Source organism: Anolis sagrei, chromosome 2 (assembly GCF_037176765.1).
Source record: "Anolis sagrei isolate rAnoSag1 chromosome 2, rAnoSag1.mat, whole genome shotgun sequence".
Lineage (NCBI taxonomy): Eukaryota > Metazoa > Chordata > Lepidosauria > Squamata > Dactyloidae > Anolis > Anolis sagrei.
Genome location: NC_090022.1, coordinates 165,940,118 through 165,956,059, shown reverse-complemented (window position 1 = coordinate 165,956,059; position 15,942 = coordinate 165,940,118). Strand labels below are relative to the sequence as shown.

Genomic DNA, 15,942 nt, shown 5'->3' with positions numbered 1-15,942 from the left:
CATGTGCTGCAATACCCAACTGAAAACAAGCATAGAGAGTGCACTGGGCCATTTCCCAAAGAGCTTCACTCTTTTCCAACTGATTTTTTCCTAGTTCAACACATGGAGCTGTTTGCAACCTTTGGCGCCTTAAATCACAAGAGTGAAGTCACAATGTGAAAGAAGGCTTTCATAGACCTATGTAATGTCATGGATTTGTATATAAAATTAGCGGTCCCCTGCCATGCATTGCTGTGGCCCAGTCTGGTGATCTGGAAAATAAAGTAATGATAAAGTGTTGGTTTCTAATACATGTAATTCCTTTATGCTTGTGGGTAAACAGTATTTCTTGTTGTTTCTTTGCCAGTGTTGATGTGGAGACTGTCTGGTTTGCCTACTCTGGAACAGGCAACATGTCATTGTCCTTCTTTAGGGGTACCTTTCAAATCTATAATACTGTGCGGGAATCGTATATCTATGGCTGGATGGCTCTCTGTAAGGAGGGTTTTGATTACATTTTCTTGGCCTGGTGAATGGAGCTGGACTGGATGGCCTTAAGTATTTTCTGTTGGTCATGGGGGTTCTGTGTGGGAAGTTTGCCCCATTTCTGTCATTGATGGGATTCAGAATGTTTCTTGATTGTAGGGGAACTATAAATCCCAGTAACTACAACTCCCAAATGTCAAGGTCTATTTCCCCCAAACTCCATCTGTGTTTATATTTGGGCATATTGAGGATTCGTGCCAAGTTTGGTCCAGATCCATCATTGTTTGAGTCCACAGTACTCTCTAGATGTAGGTGAACTACAACTCCCAAACTCAAGGTCAATGCCCATCAAACCCTTCTAGTGTTTTCTGTTGGTCATGGGAGTCCTGTGTGCCATGTTTGGTTCAATTCCATCGTTGGTGGAGTTCAGAATGCTCTTTTATTATAGGTGAACTATAAATCCCAGCAACTACAACTCCCAAATGACAAAATCATAATTTTTTGAGTGATGGTCACTCCTTGTGTTGTGAGACGTTTTGTTGTCAAATTTGGTGTGATGTTGTTCATTGGTTCTTTTGTTTTTAAGGTACTCATTGCGCACAGAGCATTTTAGATAGATAGACAGACAGATAGATAGATAGATAGATAGATAGATAGATAATGATGCTGGATTTACAGTGTGACTTACTTAGCTATTGTGGTTACATGAATATTTGAGGAATTTTACATGAGGCACTTGGTGGCATTTGCATTTCACGTTGAGTAGTTTTAGGCTGAGAATAGCAGAATTTGAGTTATACTAAGGTTGGAGTGACAGAAAGGAGTTCAAATTGAGTCATCGGCAAGGGTCTGCTTGAGGAGACAGAGTGTGTTATACATCTCTATCTATGTATATAATTAAAGTCAAAGTATGTATGTATGTACCTTTTCATGACCTGTCATACAGAGAATATGAGGCCCCAGTGGCGCAATGGGTTAAACCCTTGTGCCAGCAGGATTTCTGACTGACAGGTCAACGGTTTGAATCTGAGGAGAGCGGGTTGAGCTCCCTCTGTCAGCTCCAGCTCCCCATGCAGGGACATGAGAGAAGCCTTCCATGAGGATGATAAAACATCAAAGATCTGGGCATCCCCTGGCAGCGTCCTTGCAGATGGCCAATTCTCTCACACCAGAAGCAACTTGCAGTTTCTCAAGACACTCCTGACATTAAAAAAATCCAGAGAGCCAGGTCATGACCAGCAACGATGGGCCTTGACCAAATTTGGCACACAGACACAACATGACCATCTTAAAATACTGGCGGGATTTAAAGAGGTCTTACAGAGGAGTGTACCCACATGTCCAGACAGCCAATACAGGAAGATGGGAGTTGTAGTACACCCACATCCATGGACCCCACTGATGATGGACCAGGCATGCACAACTTCAGCCCTCCAAGTGTTTTAGATTTCAGCTCCCATAATTCCTAACAGCCAGTAAACTGGCTGGGATTTCTGGGAGTTGAAATCCAAAACACCCGAGGGGCTAAAGTTTGCCCATGCCTCGTCTAGACCAAGCTTGGCATACAGACTCATCGTGACCAACTTTAAGTACTGTCAAGTTTTAGGGAGACTGAACTAGGATGATGGGAGTTAAAGTCCACTGGCATCCAGATGACAGCATGAACCCCACCGACAATGAATCTGAACCAAACTTAGCACACACACCTATCATGGCCATCTTAAAATATTGGCAGGCTTTCAGGGAGATGAACAAAGGATAAGAGTTTTAATTCACCTACATCCAAAATATCTAACCTGGTCATTGACAGGTACTTAAGCTAGTGTTATATATTAAAACACACTGTTTTATGCTTAACTTATGTAAATAAAGTCTGTATACTTTTGCCCCTGGAACTGTTGTCAGTCAGATTGTTTGGTTTTAGACACTCCATGAGAGCATTCCAATTGACCCCACTCTTGTCTCCAGCAAGGGAAACAGAAGTAAATCCATACATATAGAAGAAGTTGAGATCAAGGAAAGCCCACAGCGGGAGTGTTTGCAGCTAACACTGTGAAGACCTTCAACATTAAGTCACATTGGTGGGACTGCCTGAGAGAAATCCTGACTGCAGGCGGCACTGTTGTGATTGCCTGATTGGAAAACCCCACATCTGGTAGCCCCAGGAGGTGGGGGATTACAGTGAAATCCTCAATCTGCCTGTTATTTTAAGAATTTCATTCAAGATTTTTTTTTTGTCGTGTCAGGAGCGACTTGAGAAACCGCAAGTTGCTTCTGGTGTGAGAGAATTGGCCGTCTGCAAGGATGTTGCCCAGGGGACGCCCAGATGATTTGATGTTTTATAATCTTTGTGGGAGGCTTCTCTCATGTCCCTGCATGAGGAGCTGGAGCTGACAGAAGGAGCTCATCCGCCTCTCCCCGGATTTGAACCTGTGACCTTCAGTCCTGCCAGCACAGGGGTTTAACCCACTGCGCCACTGGGGGCTCCTTCAAGATAAACTTCAGCTTTCTGATGTTTGCTCTTTCTCTAGCCATGTTTACCTTTTAGAAACCAAAATAAGTACTAAGACAGTCAGTGAAATGTCAGTACAGGCAATCTCTGGGTTTCAGACATCCAACTTACATACGACTCATAGTTAAGAACTGGGGTGAGATAACAGGAAGGGAGAGAAAATCTACTCCAGGAAGGGAAATCCACTCCTGTAAGAGTTATCATGGGGAAAAGATGTGAGCACTGAAGCTTTCTCACCGATCCTTGTTTCCACAATCCTTGTTTCAAGCCAAAATTTTAAAAGCCAGTTGTCACAGGGACAGAAATCTGACCAGGTCAAATCTGACCAGGGGCACAGACAGCAAAGGAAACATCAAAGGGTGAGAATCCTTCCCTGTGTTATCCAAAGGTAAGAATTTGGCTGGAGTTACACTTACCAAATATACCTGTTCCGACTGACATACAAATTCAGCCTAAGAACAAAACTAAGGAAACTCTTTTTGTTTGCAACTCAGGGCTACCTAGATTGTGTCATGCAGACTTTATGAGGAAGAAACATATGCCACGTGTCAGGCACGAAAGTAGTCTTCTCACCTGAGGCCGCTGGAGCATTTGTAGGGGTTGAAGCAGCTGCTTGATTTCGGGCATGAGCAGGTATGAGGGTTGAAGCCAAAGATGGATTACTTGACAGTTCTAGGAGTAAGTTGGAGACAGTTGTTATAACCAGCCCCTGGGGAGGCTCTGCCAGCAGATTCCTGAAGACAGTGTAGCCATGAATGAAACTAAGGCCTCTGCAAAGGTCATGATCGGTACTTTCTTGTGCATCGCTATTTTAAGTTTCAAGTCTATATGAAAGAGTATGAGTCAGACTAAAATGAGTATCACGTCAACTGGAAACAGCCCAACAACTTTACCCTGGTTGTGCCCTTTCCTTGTGTCTGAAAAAGTGTATTTCTGTGGCATAGCTGAAGATCGCACACATTACTTTTAATTTAATTTCAGATTGTACATCTTGTTATCATTATTTCACGCATGTTTTATAGTATTCCTATATTCACCACTCTGTTTAGAATGATAACTTGTTCATTCATATTGTTTATTAAATTTAGTAAATGAGGGACATGAAATTGCAGCCTCTGTTATCTCTATTTCCTAAGACACTATTTCATTTCTGACATTTGTCCTACAGAGGGCAAATAATTCTATATATGCATTATTTCCCACTGTTTTTCACTAGATGGCACCATCTGAATTTTATTTATTTATTTATTTATTTACTTTATTTGTATACCGCTGTTCTCAGCCCTTAGGCGACTCAACAGCGGTGAACAACAGAACAGCAAAAATACAGTACACGGTAAAAAAAAAAACAGTAACATCATAACACCTAAACAATTCTATATAATTAGCAACAATAGCCATTCACTGGCGTCTCATCACTGAAAACATGATCCAGATCCGTCATCCATTGTTCCATTCCTATGTTCATTACACTCATTGCACTAACTATTCGAACGCCTGCTCGAACAACCAGGTCTTCACTTTTTTGCGGAATACCAATAATGATGGAGCTAGTCTAATATCTGTGAGAAGGGTGTTCCACAGCCGAGGGGACACCACCGAGAAGGTCCTATCTCTCACTCCCGCCAGCCGTGCCTGTGAGGCAGGCGGGATCGAGAGCAGGGCCTCCCCGGAAGTTCTCAAAGTCCTGGTGGGTTCATAGGCAGATATGCGGTTGGATAGGTATCTTGGGCCGGAACCGTTTAGGGCTTTAAAGGTCAACGCCAGCACTTTGAATCAAGCCCGGTAGCAAATCGGCAGCAAGTGGATTTGGCACAACAGGGGGGTTGTATGCTCCCTGCGTTCCGCTCCTGTTAGAATCATGGCTCCCGAATGTTGGACTAATTGAAGCTTCCGAGCCGTCTTCAAAGGCAACCCCACGTAGAGAGCGTTGCAGTAGTCTAAACGGGATGTAACCAGAGCGTGGACTACCGTGGCCAAGTCAGACTTCCCAAGGTACGCCCCCCCCCCTTTTTCCCCTTTTATTGCTGACTCTTTACCTTCCACCTTTACACCTCTCTTTCTATAAAGCACATGTTCCCCCTCTTTCGATGTAAATATTTAGAAAAAATGCACAATAAAAAAAAAGACTCCAGCAGGTCAACAGTTTTACCAATGCTTTCTGATCTCATCATTTGAGACGATGTTGCATTTGAACCACAGAGAACTTTTGGCACCGTAACACTCAGGCTACCTTGAGTGGTGAAGTTAAAGAGGGCCGGTTTCTCTCGCCCACTCGGTAATTTGATGTTTGGGTCCCGTAATTCATCAAAGAAAGAGTGTGCACATGCTTCCAGCGGAGTCAGACGTGCAGTGGGGGTATATTCCAGCAGACGGCTACATAGCGCTATTGCTTCTGGTGGAGTGCGGGGCCGGAAGACCTACAAAAGAACAAGGGGAAAACTGTCAGTACTTTTCGATATTGCTATAGGTGATGGGTACTAAGAGTCTGAGCTCCTAAATTAAGAATTACACCCACTGTTTTTTACTAATAACACTAGAAATGAAACTTAATTAAGCTTATAAAACTGAAACAGTTATTTGTAAAAAAGTTCACTGGGTTACAGTAACATGACAAGAACAATGAGAAAAATATATACAGGGCAGAGCTGAGAAAACGTTTAGGAAGAAAAGGAAATAATCCATTCAAAATAAAACAAATATGCAATCACCCATGCAGATGGACTAGAGGAGAGAAAAGCAAAAGTGTTAAAATTTTCTGAAGACTGAAAGATTAAATCAGTTTTTTCCAACTGGTTCTCTCCAGAAACACTTGAAATATCTGAGTACATCAGGTTGGGGAAGGGTGGATTAAGAGTTCAATTACATAGGGTGCTTCAAAAAGATAGACCCAATTTCGAAATTGCAACATGAACCGCCTTACCACTTGAAAGAGTGGGCAACCGAGTTTCAAATTATTACCACTACCCTCAGTTATTCACAAGATAACAATCCAACAATATAAGTTGTTTAGTGTTTCATTCTCGCAAATCACTGAGTCTAGGGGCTGTTTGTGCACCGGGAGAGGCATCTGGTGGCCATCAAGCTTTATGTTCCACACTTTCAAGTGGCAAGATGTGCGATTGCAGAGATAGTGATTTCAAATCAGGTTCATTTTTTCAAACACCCTGTATTTCAATTTCTTCAATTTATACCACATCTTTTCTTACAAGTGTTCATGACGGTTAAAAAAAATTTGGTCGCTAAGGTTACAACTAAGCACTTTTCAAACAGTAAACTAGTTTCACCCTGGCCACAGACTTTTGTTGGCTGACAATGATCAATTACCAATTTAGTTGATCTTTTAAATAGTAAATATTAAACAGAAAACAATTCATTTTTTCGCACTTTGGGGCATTTACAAATACAGTTGAAGAGTCATAATGAGTCAGCTTGTTTACTCTATGGCATTTTCTACAAGAGTAAAAATCAAATAGCAAATAGGTGACAATCCTTAAAACCTGTAATCTGTCCTCTTTACAAGTAGCCATGCACCAATTCATACAATAGCAGATTCCTTAAGCAGAATTTTTCAGTTATGCTCTTAGTATGTAATAGTGGCAAGTTTTAAATCCTGAGATTAATAATACTGTTGAACTTCACTGCTATGAAAGGATAGCATATGCTACAACCCAAATCCTCCAATGCAGGTTTAGGACCATTAAAACTCAGCAAAAGATGTATTGAATCAGTAGAAAGGGGTTGGATGTGTATGCCTTGCTGTGCATTCTTCTTATTTTTTTAATAAATGGTATTATTACGGTCACAGACCATGTAAAGCATTAGAAACAAGATTTTTTTTTATAAAACTGTCAACATTAAGACTACCTAATTTAAGTATAAGTGAAAGTCCTGAAATGAGAATCAATTTAAGAATTTGATTGGACTAGGCCAACGATCATATAAACAAACTTTTCTATAGTGGCTCAATGTTCAAGAACTAGCAAAAGAAGCCAAGCTGTAGCTATAATAATAAAAGACAATACCTCCAACTGATGGAAATTTTAGTGAGACAATTTCAAAGGTATTGTTTTTCTTACTCTTTAAGAGCTGAAGGACAGGTTGCTTACCTGTAACTGTGGAGCTTGTTTCCAAAAGGCACCAAATCCATCTGAATAAATTTCATAAAAATTGGAAACAACTTCTGAGGATACGCATTCTTTTGCATATAATTTTTTCCAAGCCCTGTACTGATTCAATATATTTGGGTCTGTACATAACATTCTACTCCTAGCCAACAATGTGGATTTGATACCTTTTGGAAACATACTTCTCAACTGGTGATCTTTGAGTGGTCACCTCTGGAACTGAACCTATGTAGATCTCTTCCTGAAACTTGAAAGCTGAACATTTTTGGCAGCCATCCCACCCTCTCCCCCTCTTAACTGATGCTCAGCATACTACTCTTTCAGTTCTGCAAGACTGACACTGCAATGCTATATTACAAAGTCTCATGTGTCTGAGAGGGGAAGACAGGTGGGGAATATGAATACAAAGGACCACTGGAATAATACGTATCAGAGATTAGCAGCCTGTCCTCTTTCCCTGTGCTCTGTGCTTCATGCTCATGGGCAATGACTGGCAAGCATATCACCTTGGGTGGAGGATGGCACATGATCTTCCATCAAAACAGAGAAGAGGACTTCTCTCCCAAATGATGCATCAGCTCTCATCTGTACATACAAACAGTAGGTTTTATGAAGGTAGCCGAGTCATACTATGTCACAGCTCTGCATAAGTCTGGCATGAGAATGCCTCACAGAAATACTGATGAAGATGCCATAGATCTTATAGTTTCATACTCCCTAACATATCTGCTTTTTTGCCATTTGGCATGGTGGGTTGATTATCTTAGACATTCAGCTCACCCATGTTTACGATTCCCTTTCCTTGGGCCAGAGTAACAAATACATATCTGTATGATCTGAAAGAGACAGTTCTTGAAATAATAAACTCAAATGACCTCAAATACTCTAATGGAGTATTTCATTGTAGGAAAAATGTTGGCAGTATGATTTCAATTATGAAAACAGAGACTACCTTTGGCCGAAATGCTGTATGCCTTAGGAATAACTTTGTCTCTATGACATCTTAATTAAAGTGGGTCTGCTCTTAATGTGCAAATTTCCCACTGTTGTGATCGTAATAAAGAAATGCCACTTTAACTGAAATGGTCAACACCTTTGCCACCATCAACTCAAATGGTAGTTAGTTCAAGAGTGTAGAATGGGGTAGGTCCTGCTGTGGCTGGGTATACATTCTGTATTCTTTTTAAAGATGAGGAAGTAATCACATTTAGAAGTCTGAGAAACGATATCATGGCTGTGTATATTTTATGATTATCAGAAAGCAGACAACACTGCAAGCAGAACAATTTTGTGTATCAAAGTGCGTTATGTATTCTATTGTAAGAAGAACCTCATGGATGGTTTCTTTGCGTTCATTAAGACGTGCAATTCTATACACATCTTCCATTTGACTCTCTCTACTGTCAGTTTCCAGCTATCTCTGTACGGTGAACAAAACCTCCATCCCTCATTATCACCTATCTGCAGAATGTGCAATAACTTGTAAGTCATGCTGAATAGTGATAGGACCCAAGATTGCCTTGATCATGAAGGTATTATCAAAATACAATTTGTATAGTCTCTTCTCATTTTGGCCAACACATTCCTATATCAATGGACTTGGAAGAAAAGAAATGTAAAAAAAAAGGGAGTCCATCTAAACATGAATGTATTTCCGGGTAATATCCATTCCTAGCCTGCCTGGTGCAGTGTTAGATATTAAACATGAGATTGTGATTTAAACAGAGAGAATCAGCTGTGGGTATAACACACATCTGTGAAAACCTTTCTCAAATCTGTCCAGCTGACTTCCAAGATGCTTTTGCATATCACAACATGAATTGCTACTAGTTTGTTTGGATATGCACCATTTCTACAATACCAATGTTAGGTACATCAGTACTTTCTTGTTTAAGTACCGAACAAGCACTTGTTCTTTCTTAGCAACAATGCTAATAAACTGCCAGAAGTACCAATTTGCTGATGAATAGGGTTGCCTTTTGGGGAGACTACTGACCATCTGTTCTAAAGCCTTTGCAATGCTGTGGATGCATCTGTGACAACTGTTAGGTGTGATTGTACATGACAGAATGGCATGCCAGCAGTCAACTTTTCTACTTTTGTGCACCATTTGAAATTGTGGCATCCTCAACAGTAATCATTTTGTTTCTTTATTGTACTCTGTGAGTACAATATGAGTACAACTGTGAGTACAACTATGTGAGAAAGCATACCCAAAGGGTACTTACAAATGGCCCCTCTTCATCCTGGAGAAAAGTGACCGGTGGGGTGCCACACAGATCTGTACTGGTAATACGTTCCCAATTCAACTAACACTAGCATTATCTAGTCTACATTTTACTACATTTTACTTCTGAGAATGTCATGGAGAATCCTGTCAAAGGTTTTACTGAAATCAAAGTATGCTGGATCCACAGAATTCCCTTCATCTACCAAGCAGATGCTTATCTCTCTTGGTAGAGAGACAAGATTTATCTGGCAAGGCTTGTTTTTGAGAAAGCCATGGTGACGAATAATGAGCATGGGATTCCTTTCTACATATTGTATCTGTTTAATAAAACTCTAGAAACTTGGTTTTTATGTCTAGATGGTAGTTATCTGGGTTCTCCCCCCCCCCTTTTTTTTTTTTTTTTTTTTTAAAGATGGGAATAACATTTGCCTTCCTCCAGTCCATTGGAATGTTTTCTGTTCTCTGGGAATTCTGAAAGATGACTGCAATTAGTTTTGAAATTACTTTTGCCAGTTCTTTTAATACCCTTGGATAGAATTCACCCAGCCCTGGAGATGTGAATTCATTCAAAGTAGCCAGAGTAGTGCTGCCTCTTTGTCTATTCTCTGCTACATTTCCCCTACATCCATTCTGGTTTCTATATTTCTTCCTAATTGGAACTGCTTGAAACTGTGTCTACAATACCTCACTTTTCAGAAACTCCAATTCATCCTTCCTCTTTTAGTCTTCTTGACCATGGGGTCACACTCAGATTTTCCTTAAGTTTACTGGTCAGCTTTCTTAAAGTCTAGAATGTGTGTCTAACTATGCTTGACTTCCTCTTTCTGCTGTATAACATACTTCAGAAGAATATGGTGTCTCCTGTCTAAGTAAGCTGCCACTTCCACCCCATTTACCAGATCATCACTATTGATTAGGATCGGATCTAAAATAGCTAATACTCTTGTTTCCTCATCCACCGTCTAGACCAGTGGTCCCCAACCTTTGGGGCTCCAGATGTTTTAGACTTCAACTCCCAGAAATCCCAGCCAGCTTACCAGCTGTTAGAAACTGTGGGAGCTGAAGTTCAAAACACTTGGAAGCCCAAACTAGACTAATGGTTCTCAACCTGTGGGTCCCCAGATGTTTTGGCCTTCAACTCACTGAAATCTTAACAGTTGGTAAACTGGCTGGGATTTCTGGGAGTTGTAGGCCAAAACACCTGGGGACCCACAGGTTGAGAACTACTGATCTAGACTATGAAATTATCTGCAAAACAAGTGAGGAATTTGTTGGATCTGATATTCTTGGAAGTTTGTCTTTCAACAAATACGAGTCTCCTTGTGGAGAGAAAAAGTGGAGTAATAATAACAATAGTAGTAGTAGTAGTAATAGAAATCCCTCATTACTACAACATATCTACTTTCTGAATGTGTGGCCAACTGTTCTAGGACGGCATCATCCAAGTCTGTAGTCTGGTTTGGAGGTCTACAGTAGATCCTCACAATGACAACCCTGTTGTTTCTTTCCCTCTTAATTTTTACCCAGAAACTCTTAGCCTGGCTTCCAGGATTTATGCTATGAATATCCCCAATGATATTCTTCCTCCTTTCCTGTTTGCTCTACTTCTCAGAAATAAGTTGCCAGTATATCCCTCTATTACTACATTCAAATCCAAGATTTCAGTGATGTCAATTCTATCATATTTGCTTTGTTACATTAGGAACTCCAGTTCTTCTTGTTTATTTCCCATGATCCATGCATTAGTGTAGAGATACCAGACTTGCATTCTGGGAATCAGTTGCTAGCAGTGCCCACTCTAGTCATAAGACAGTGATTGAAAACCTCTGGAGCAGGATCTATAATCATCACATTACTTAGGGCATAAGTGAGATTGTGAATAATAATTCTTTTTGCAATGAGAGGAACTCCTGCAGAGTTAATGGTACCAACATTTGGAATATCAGTCGGTCCTCAACTCTCCTTGCATAGAAGCTTTTTTTTTTTGTCATGTCAGGAGCGACTTGAGAAACTGCAAGTCGCTTCTGGTGTGAGAGATTTGGCCGTCTGCAAGGACATTGCCCAGGGGACGCCTGGATGATTTTTTCGATGTTTTATCATCCTTATGGGAGGCTTCTCTCATGTCCCTGCATGAGGAGCTGAAGCTGATAGAGGGAGCTCATCCGCCTCTCCCCGGATTCGAACCTGTGATCTGTCGGTCTTCAGTCCTGCTGGCACAGGGGTTTAACCCACTGCGCCACCGGGGGCTGCATAGACAGATGCTGACAGATGCCCAAGATAGAAGGCAGCTTGGGCTGGGCATATTTCCACCTGTAATTTTTATCCTCAGATGTGAAAAAAGATGACTCCCTATGAAGCAGCGAAAACTCTAGATCAAATATTTTCAATGGAGGTATACTTTGTAGTGATGCAGACACCTATATTTGTATTTCTTGTTATCAATGACCTTACATCCATTGTTATATTTTCTGCTTGTATCGCCTCCTTTTCTGTTCTTTTGTTTTTCTTATGTCTCTTTTTCCTTTCATTCCTTTCCGGTAATATCACCACTGTTTGCTTAAATGCTGTTATCTCTTTAAATTTACCAGGCTTCAGATCAAAGGACATAACAGTGTTTTTATTCTTCAGAATGTGTGGCTGGTTAGTGGCTCATTAACAGACAGGAAGTGTTTGTCATTCTTACAGATTAAAAAAAAAAAGATTTTCCGAACATGATTTTACCCCTTGAGCACTTTGTTTCTCTACTCCTTGTATTTTCTGGTCCCCAAATTAAATATCTAACCATGCCACTCTATTTCTTCTCACTTGGACTGTTTTATCTTAAACAGATATGGCAGAATTTGATAATGTGACTTTCTTCCAGGCAAAAAAACAAGCAAACAATCCTTTCTGCAGTTGTCTTCTAGCAAAATTTTATGATTGTAGCAATCAGAACACTTTATAAACACTGCCTTAGAGGCCATAAGCTCTTAAGACAACTAACTTAAACTAACCTATTTCAAGCCGATTACTAAGATGTAAGAAACTAAAAATAATAAATGTCTAAGTAGCTGTCATCTCCCCCCGCCCACTACTTCTGCTCAGAGGAAGGATTTGAAGATGTTACTGCTGTGGCAGACAAAGCAGCACTGCTGAGCATCCATTAAGGAGACGAGGGTGGGGCTACTGCCAAAAATCCTCAGCTTTTAGGAAGGTTCCAAAAAGGCACAGCAATAGTCATAAGGGCGTGAAACACAGAGAACACAATGAAGAAATATATGGTCCCAAACCTGCATTGGACAAAGTAGCATAAATGTAGAAGAGCATGAGAACATGAGAATCAACATTAGGGAAAGTGAGAACATTTAATCCTGTCTGTTTTCCCCTGTAAATCACTACTTTATTCATTCATTTACAAAGCACATTGAATAAACACACAAAAATGGGAATTTGCTCTACCTGTGGACAGAGCAGGCATGACTAGTTCATTCTCCTTTTTCAATGTGAATTCCATACATTTTGTAAATGAGTGAAAAGGATCTCCCCACGCACACAACGGTCATGCTCACCTGCCAACTTCCCTTTACAAATGCCCATGGATAAAAAAGCCAAGAAAGCAATCTTTCTTGGCTTCTGTAGTCAATGAAAAGCAGGTCCTTTGCAAACAGAGAATATTTATTTCAATTGGATATGCTATGCAGAAGCGGTGCTTTGTTATTTCCTCTTCATAATCTGATACTATTATTGTATTAGGTTTTTATAATGTTCTTAGTTGTCTTATTGGATGTTTGTGTTTTACAGCGGTTGGAAATACTTAAGGCAAGGTGGAATATATCACATCTTCTTAAAGTATGGATCCCAAAACCCAAACGGGGTCTCCTTAGCAAAATGTTGGATTCCCAAAAAAACTGGCAACAGTACAAGTTTTCTGAATGTCACCTAGTGGCTATTTAAGCGTTTACATTAACCTGTTGTGCAGTGTTTATAGTGGACTCTGCAGAAAATGTTTGAACTGCTTCTTGAAAAAGAAAATGACCCTGTTTATTAAGCTATGCGAATGTTGATTTTATTTATTTATTTATTTATTTATTTATTTATATTATTCGAACTTATATGCCGCCACTCCCTGGGGCTCGGAGCAGCTTAAAAGAGCAGCTAAAATCTAATACAATTTAAAAACAATTTAAAACAATTTAAAAACAACAATATCAAAAATCAAAGGCCTGTCAAAACAGGTATGTCTTACAAGCCCTGCGGAATGAATAAATGTTTGATTTTTATAACCTATTTTACACATTTATATACCTCGGGTCACATAACAATTACTTGGGAAATGAGTGGAAAAATTTAAGAAGCCCTGGTGTATATATTTAATTGCTTCTTTTTATTATTATTAGACTGTGAGAGCCGTTCAGCAGTGGAACTCTCTGCCCCGGAGTGTGGTGGAGGCTCCTTCTTTGGAAGCTTTTAAACAGAGGTTGGATGGCCATCTGTCAGGGGTACTTTGAATGCAATTTTCCTGCTTCTTGGCAGGGAGTTGGACTGGATGGCCCATGAGGTCTCTTCTAACTCTATGATTCTATGATCTATTAGTATTTATCAGCTGCTGATGTTATTACTTAAGTCCAGCTACTGTCATAATACAAAGTCAATATAGCAGCAAAATCTTGCTTCCTGCTTTTTTAAAAAAAATAGATTTTTGAGAAATGGATATAAAATAAACTTGTTGCACTTTACTGTGAGGGGCCCTTGCAAAAGTCTTTTCTTTCAGGTATGTAATGAAATGCCCTGCTTGGGTATAAGATGGTACCTGGAATTCCACTGAAATATTGTTAGGTTTAACACCCTGGATAACGAAATTTATTTTCAAGAAATGACAGCTCTTCACTAGACAGTTATTCTGAGATACCGTTACTGAGAGCATGGCGAAGTGTGAATCCTAGAGGCCAAGAGGAATGCTCTAAAGTCAGTATGTTATGAGCTGCACTGCAACTGCACTTTATCTGGTTGTCAGCAGAAGAGACATCAGTGACAGAAACTTTTTCCATCTTCTGAGATGGCTCCCACCCCTTTATCCCTTTAAGAGGGTTGTGGAGGGTCCTGGCACAAGCTGGAGAAAATAATATGAAGAGGAGGAATTCTCACTGCACGAACAGTAGTCTCCTTAGGCAACCTTTAGTTTCAACTTGGATTAGCCTTCACAACATCCTGCAATAAGGGATTCATTTTGAACTTTTTTAGCAGGTAAGATAATCTTTATTTCTCTCTACTGCTATTTCCATCATTTGTTTTTAAGAAGGGAAGTTCTTAAAAACACTATGACTAGGATCATGTTGCAATATCTATCTGGAGTACAACCTGGCTGTGGCTCCTAACCTATTTGCTGAACTAAAATGAAAATTTTAAAAACCACTTCCTGGTTTTGAGGGCATGAACTTTTAAAAATTCTTTCAGGTACAATATTTCCAAAAAAGCTTTTTATTCAAATAAGAATTAACATATTCCCAAATCTGAGGATCACCAAATATTATCGCAGTTTATGAAATGGAATGGAAGCCTGCCTGCTATGAATATGAAAACACAATTATGTATTGAAACACAACTGAGAGCCAGCTTGTTTCCTTTAAATTAAAATTGTTTGTACTTCTTTTTCTCTACATTATTATCTTTAGATGAGATACATATGTGGAAAACTATTTAGACGCTTGTTGCTAGTAGTCAAGATTAGCATGTCCTTTACCTCTTCCAAAAGTATGGAGATAGTATCCCTTCCTTGTCTTAAGATGGACTACATTTTAAATTCAAAGAGACATCTTAATTCCTGTCTCTCTATTAAGGATGGAAATGAGTAATTTGGTATAGAGCCATTGATAGCAAGCATGCCAGAAGTGCAAAATGCTGTCCCCATTCTTCATAGAATCATAGAGTTGGAAGAGACCTCATAGGCCATCCAGTCCAACCCCCTGGGAAGCAGGAAAATTGCATTCAAATCACCCCTGACAGATGGCCATCCAGCCTCTGTTTGAAAGCTTCCAAAGAAGGAGCCTCCACCACACTCCAGGGCAGAGAGTTCCACTGCTGAACGGCTCTCACAGTCAGGAAGTTCTTCCTCATGTTCAGATGGGATCTCCTTTCTTGTAGGCAGCTAACTGAAAAATGGAAAGAATATTTAACCAACGTGACACTTGATGTATGTGTGTGTCTGGTATCAATTTTGCATCCTCATTTTTGCCTCTTCTCCTCCAACAACAAACCTGATGATATGAAAAATATTGATGTACATACCCGTACTCCTGAGGTGAAATGTCCTGTTCCTGACGAGTCCTAAAGATGGTAATGCAGTGAAATAATCCAAACAGGGGGAGTCAATCCAAAAGAATAGTCCAGCAAGTAAAAATATATCCAATATTATAAGAAATCCATGGTGATGGGGGAAATATTAAATGTTTAATACAATTAGAAACTTTAAACATCAGTCTTGATAGCAGCAAGTCCAACTTCAAAATTTTGTTTTTGCAAGGGTAAGGCATAGTATACAAACATTTTATATTAAATGCATGTTCCAATGCCAGTGACTTTATTAAGTAGTAACAAAAAGTGAAATCAAATATCCATGTAAAAGTAAAATT

General features: G+C 39.9%; 1 protein-coding gene across 2 annotated transcripts in view; it reads right to left on the bottom strand.

Annotated features, from left to right (window-relative positions):
• GSK3B (glycogen synthase kinase 3 beta) overlaps positions 1 to 15,942 on the bottom strand; it is an 89,408-nt gene that overhangs the window by 5,724 nt on the left and 67,742 nt on the right. The window contains exons 9-11 of one of the 2 annotated variants that reach the window (XM_060763396.2): positions 15,599 to 15,637; positions 5,211 to 5,397; positions 3,551 to 3,649 (exon numbers count right to left, since the gene is read on the bottom strand). In XM_060763396.2, the coding sequence (XP_060619379.1) occupies positions 3,551 to 3,649; positions 5,211 to 5,397; positions 15,599 to 15,637 (325 nt within the window). The remainder of the gene's footprint in view (positions 1 to 3,550; positions 3,650 to 5,210; positions 5,398 to 15,598; positions 15,638 to 15,942) is intronic. The other variant, XM_060763397.2, reaches the window with a different exon arrangement.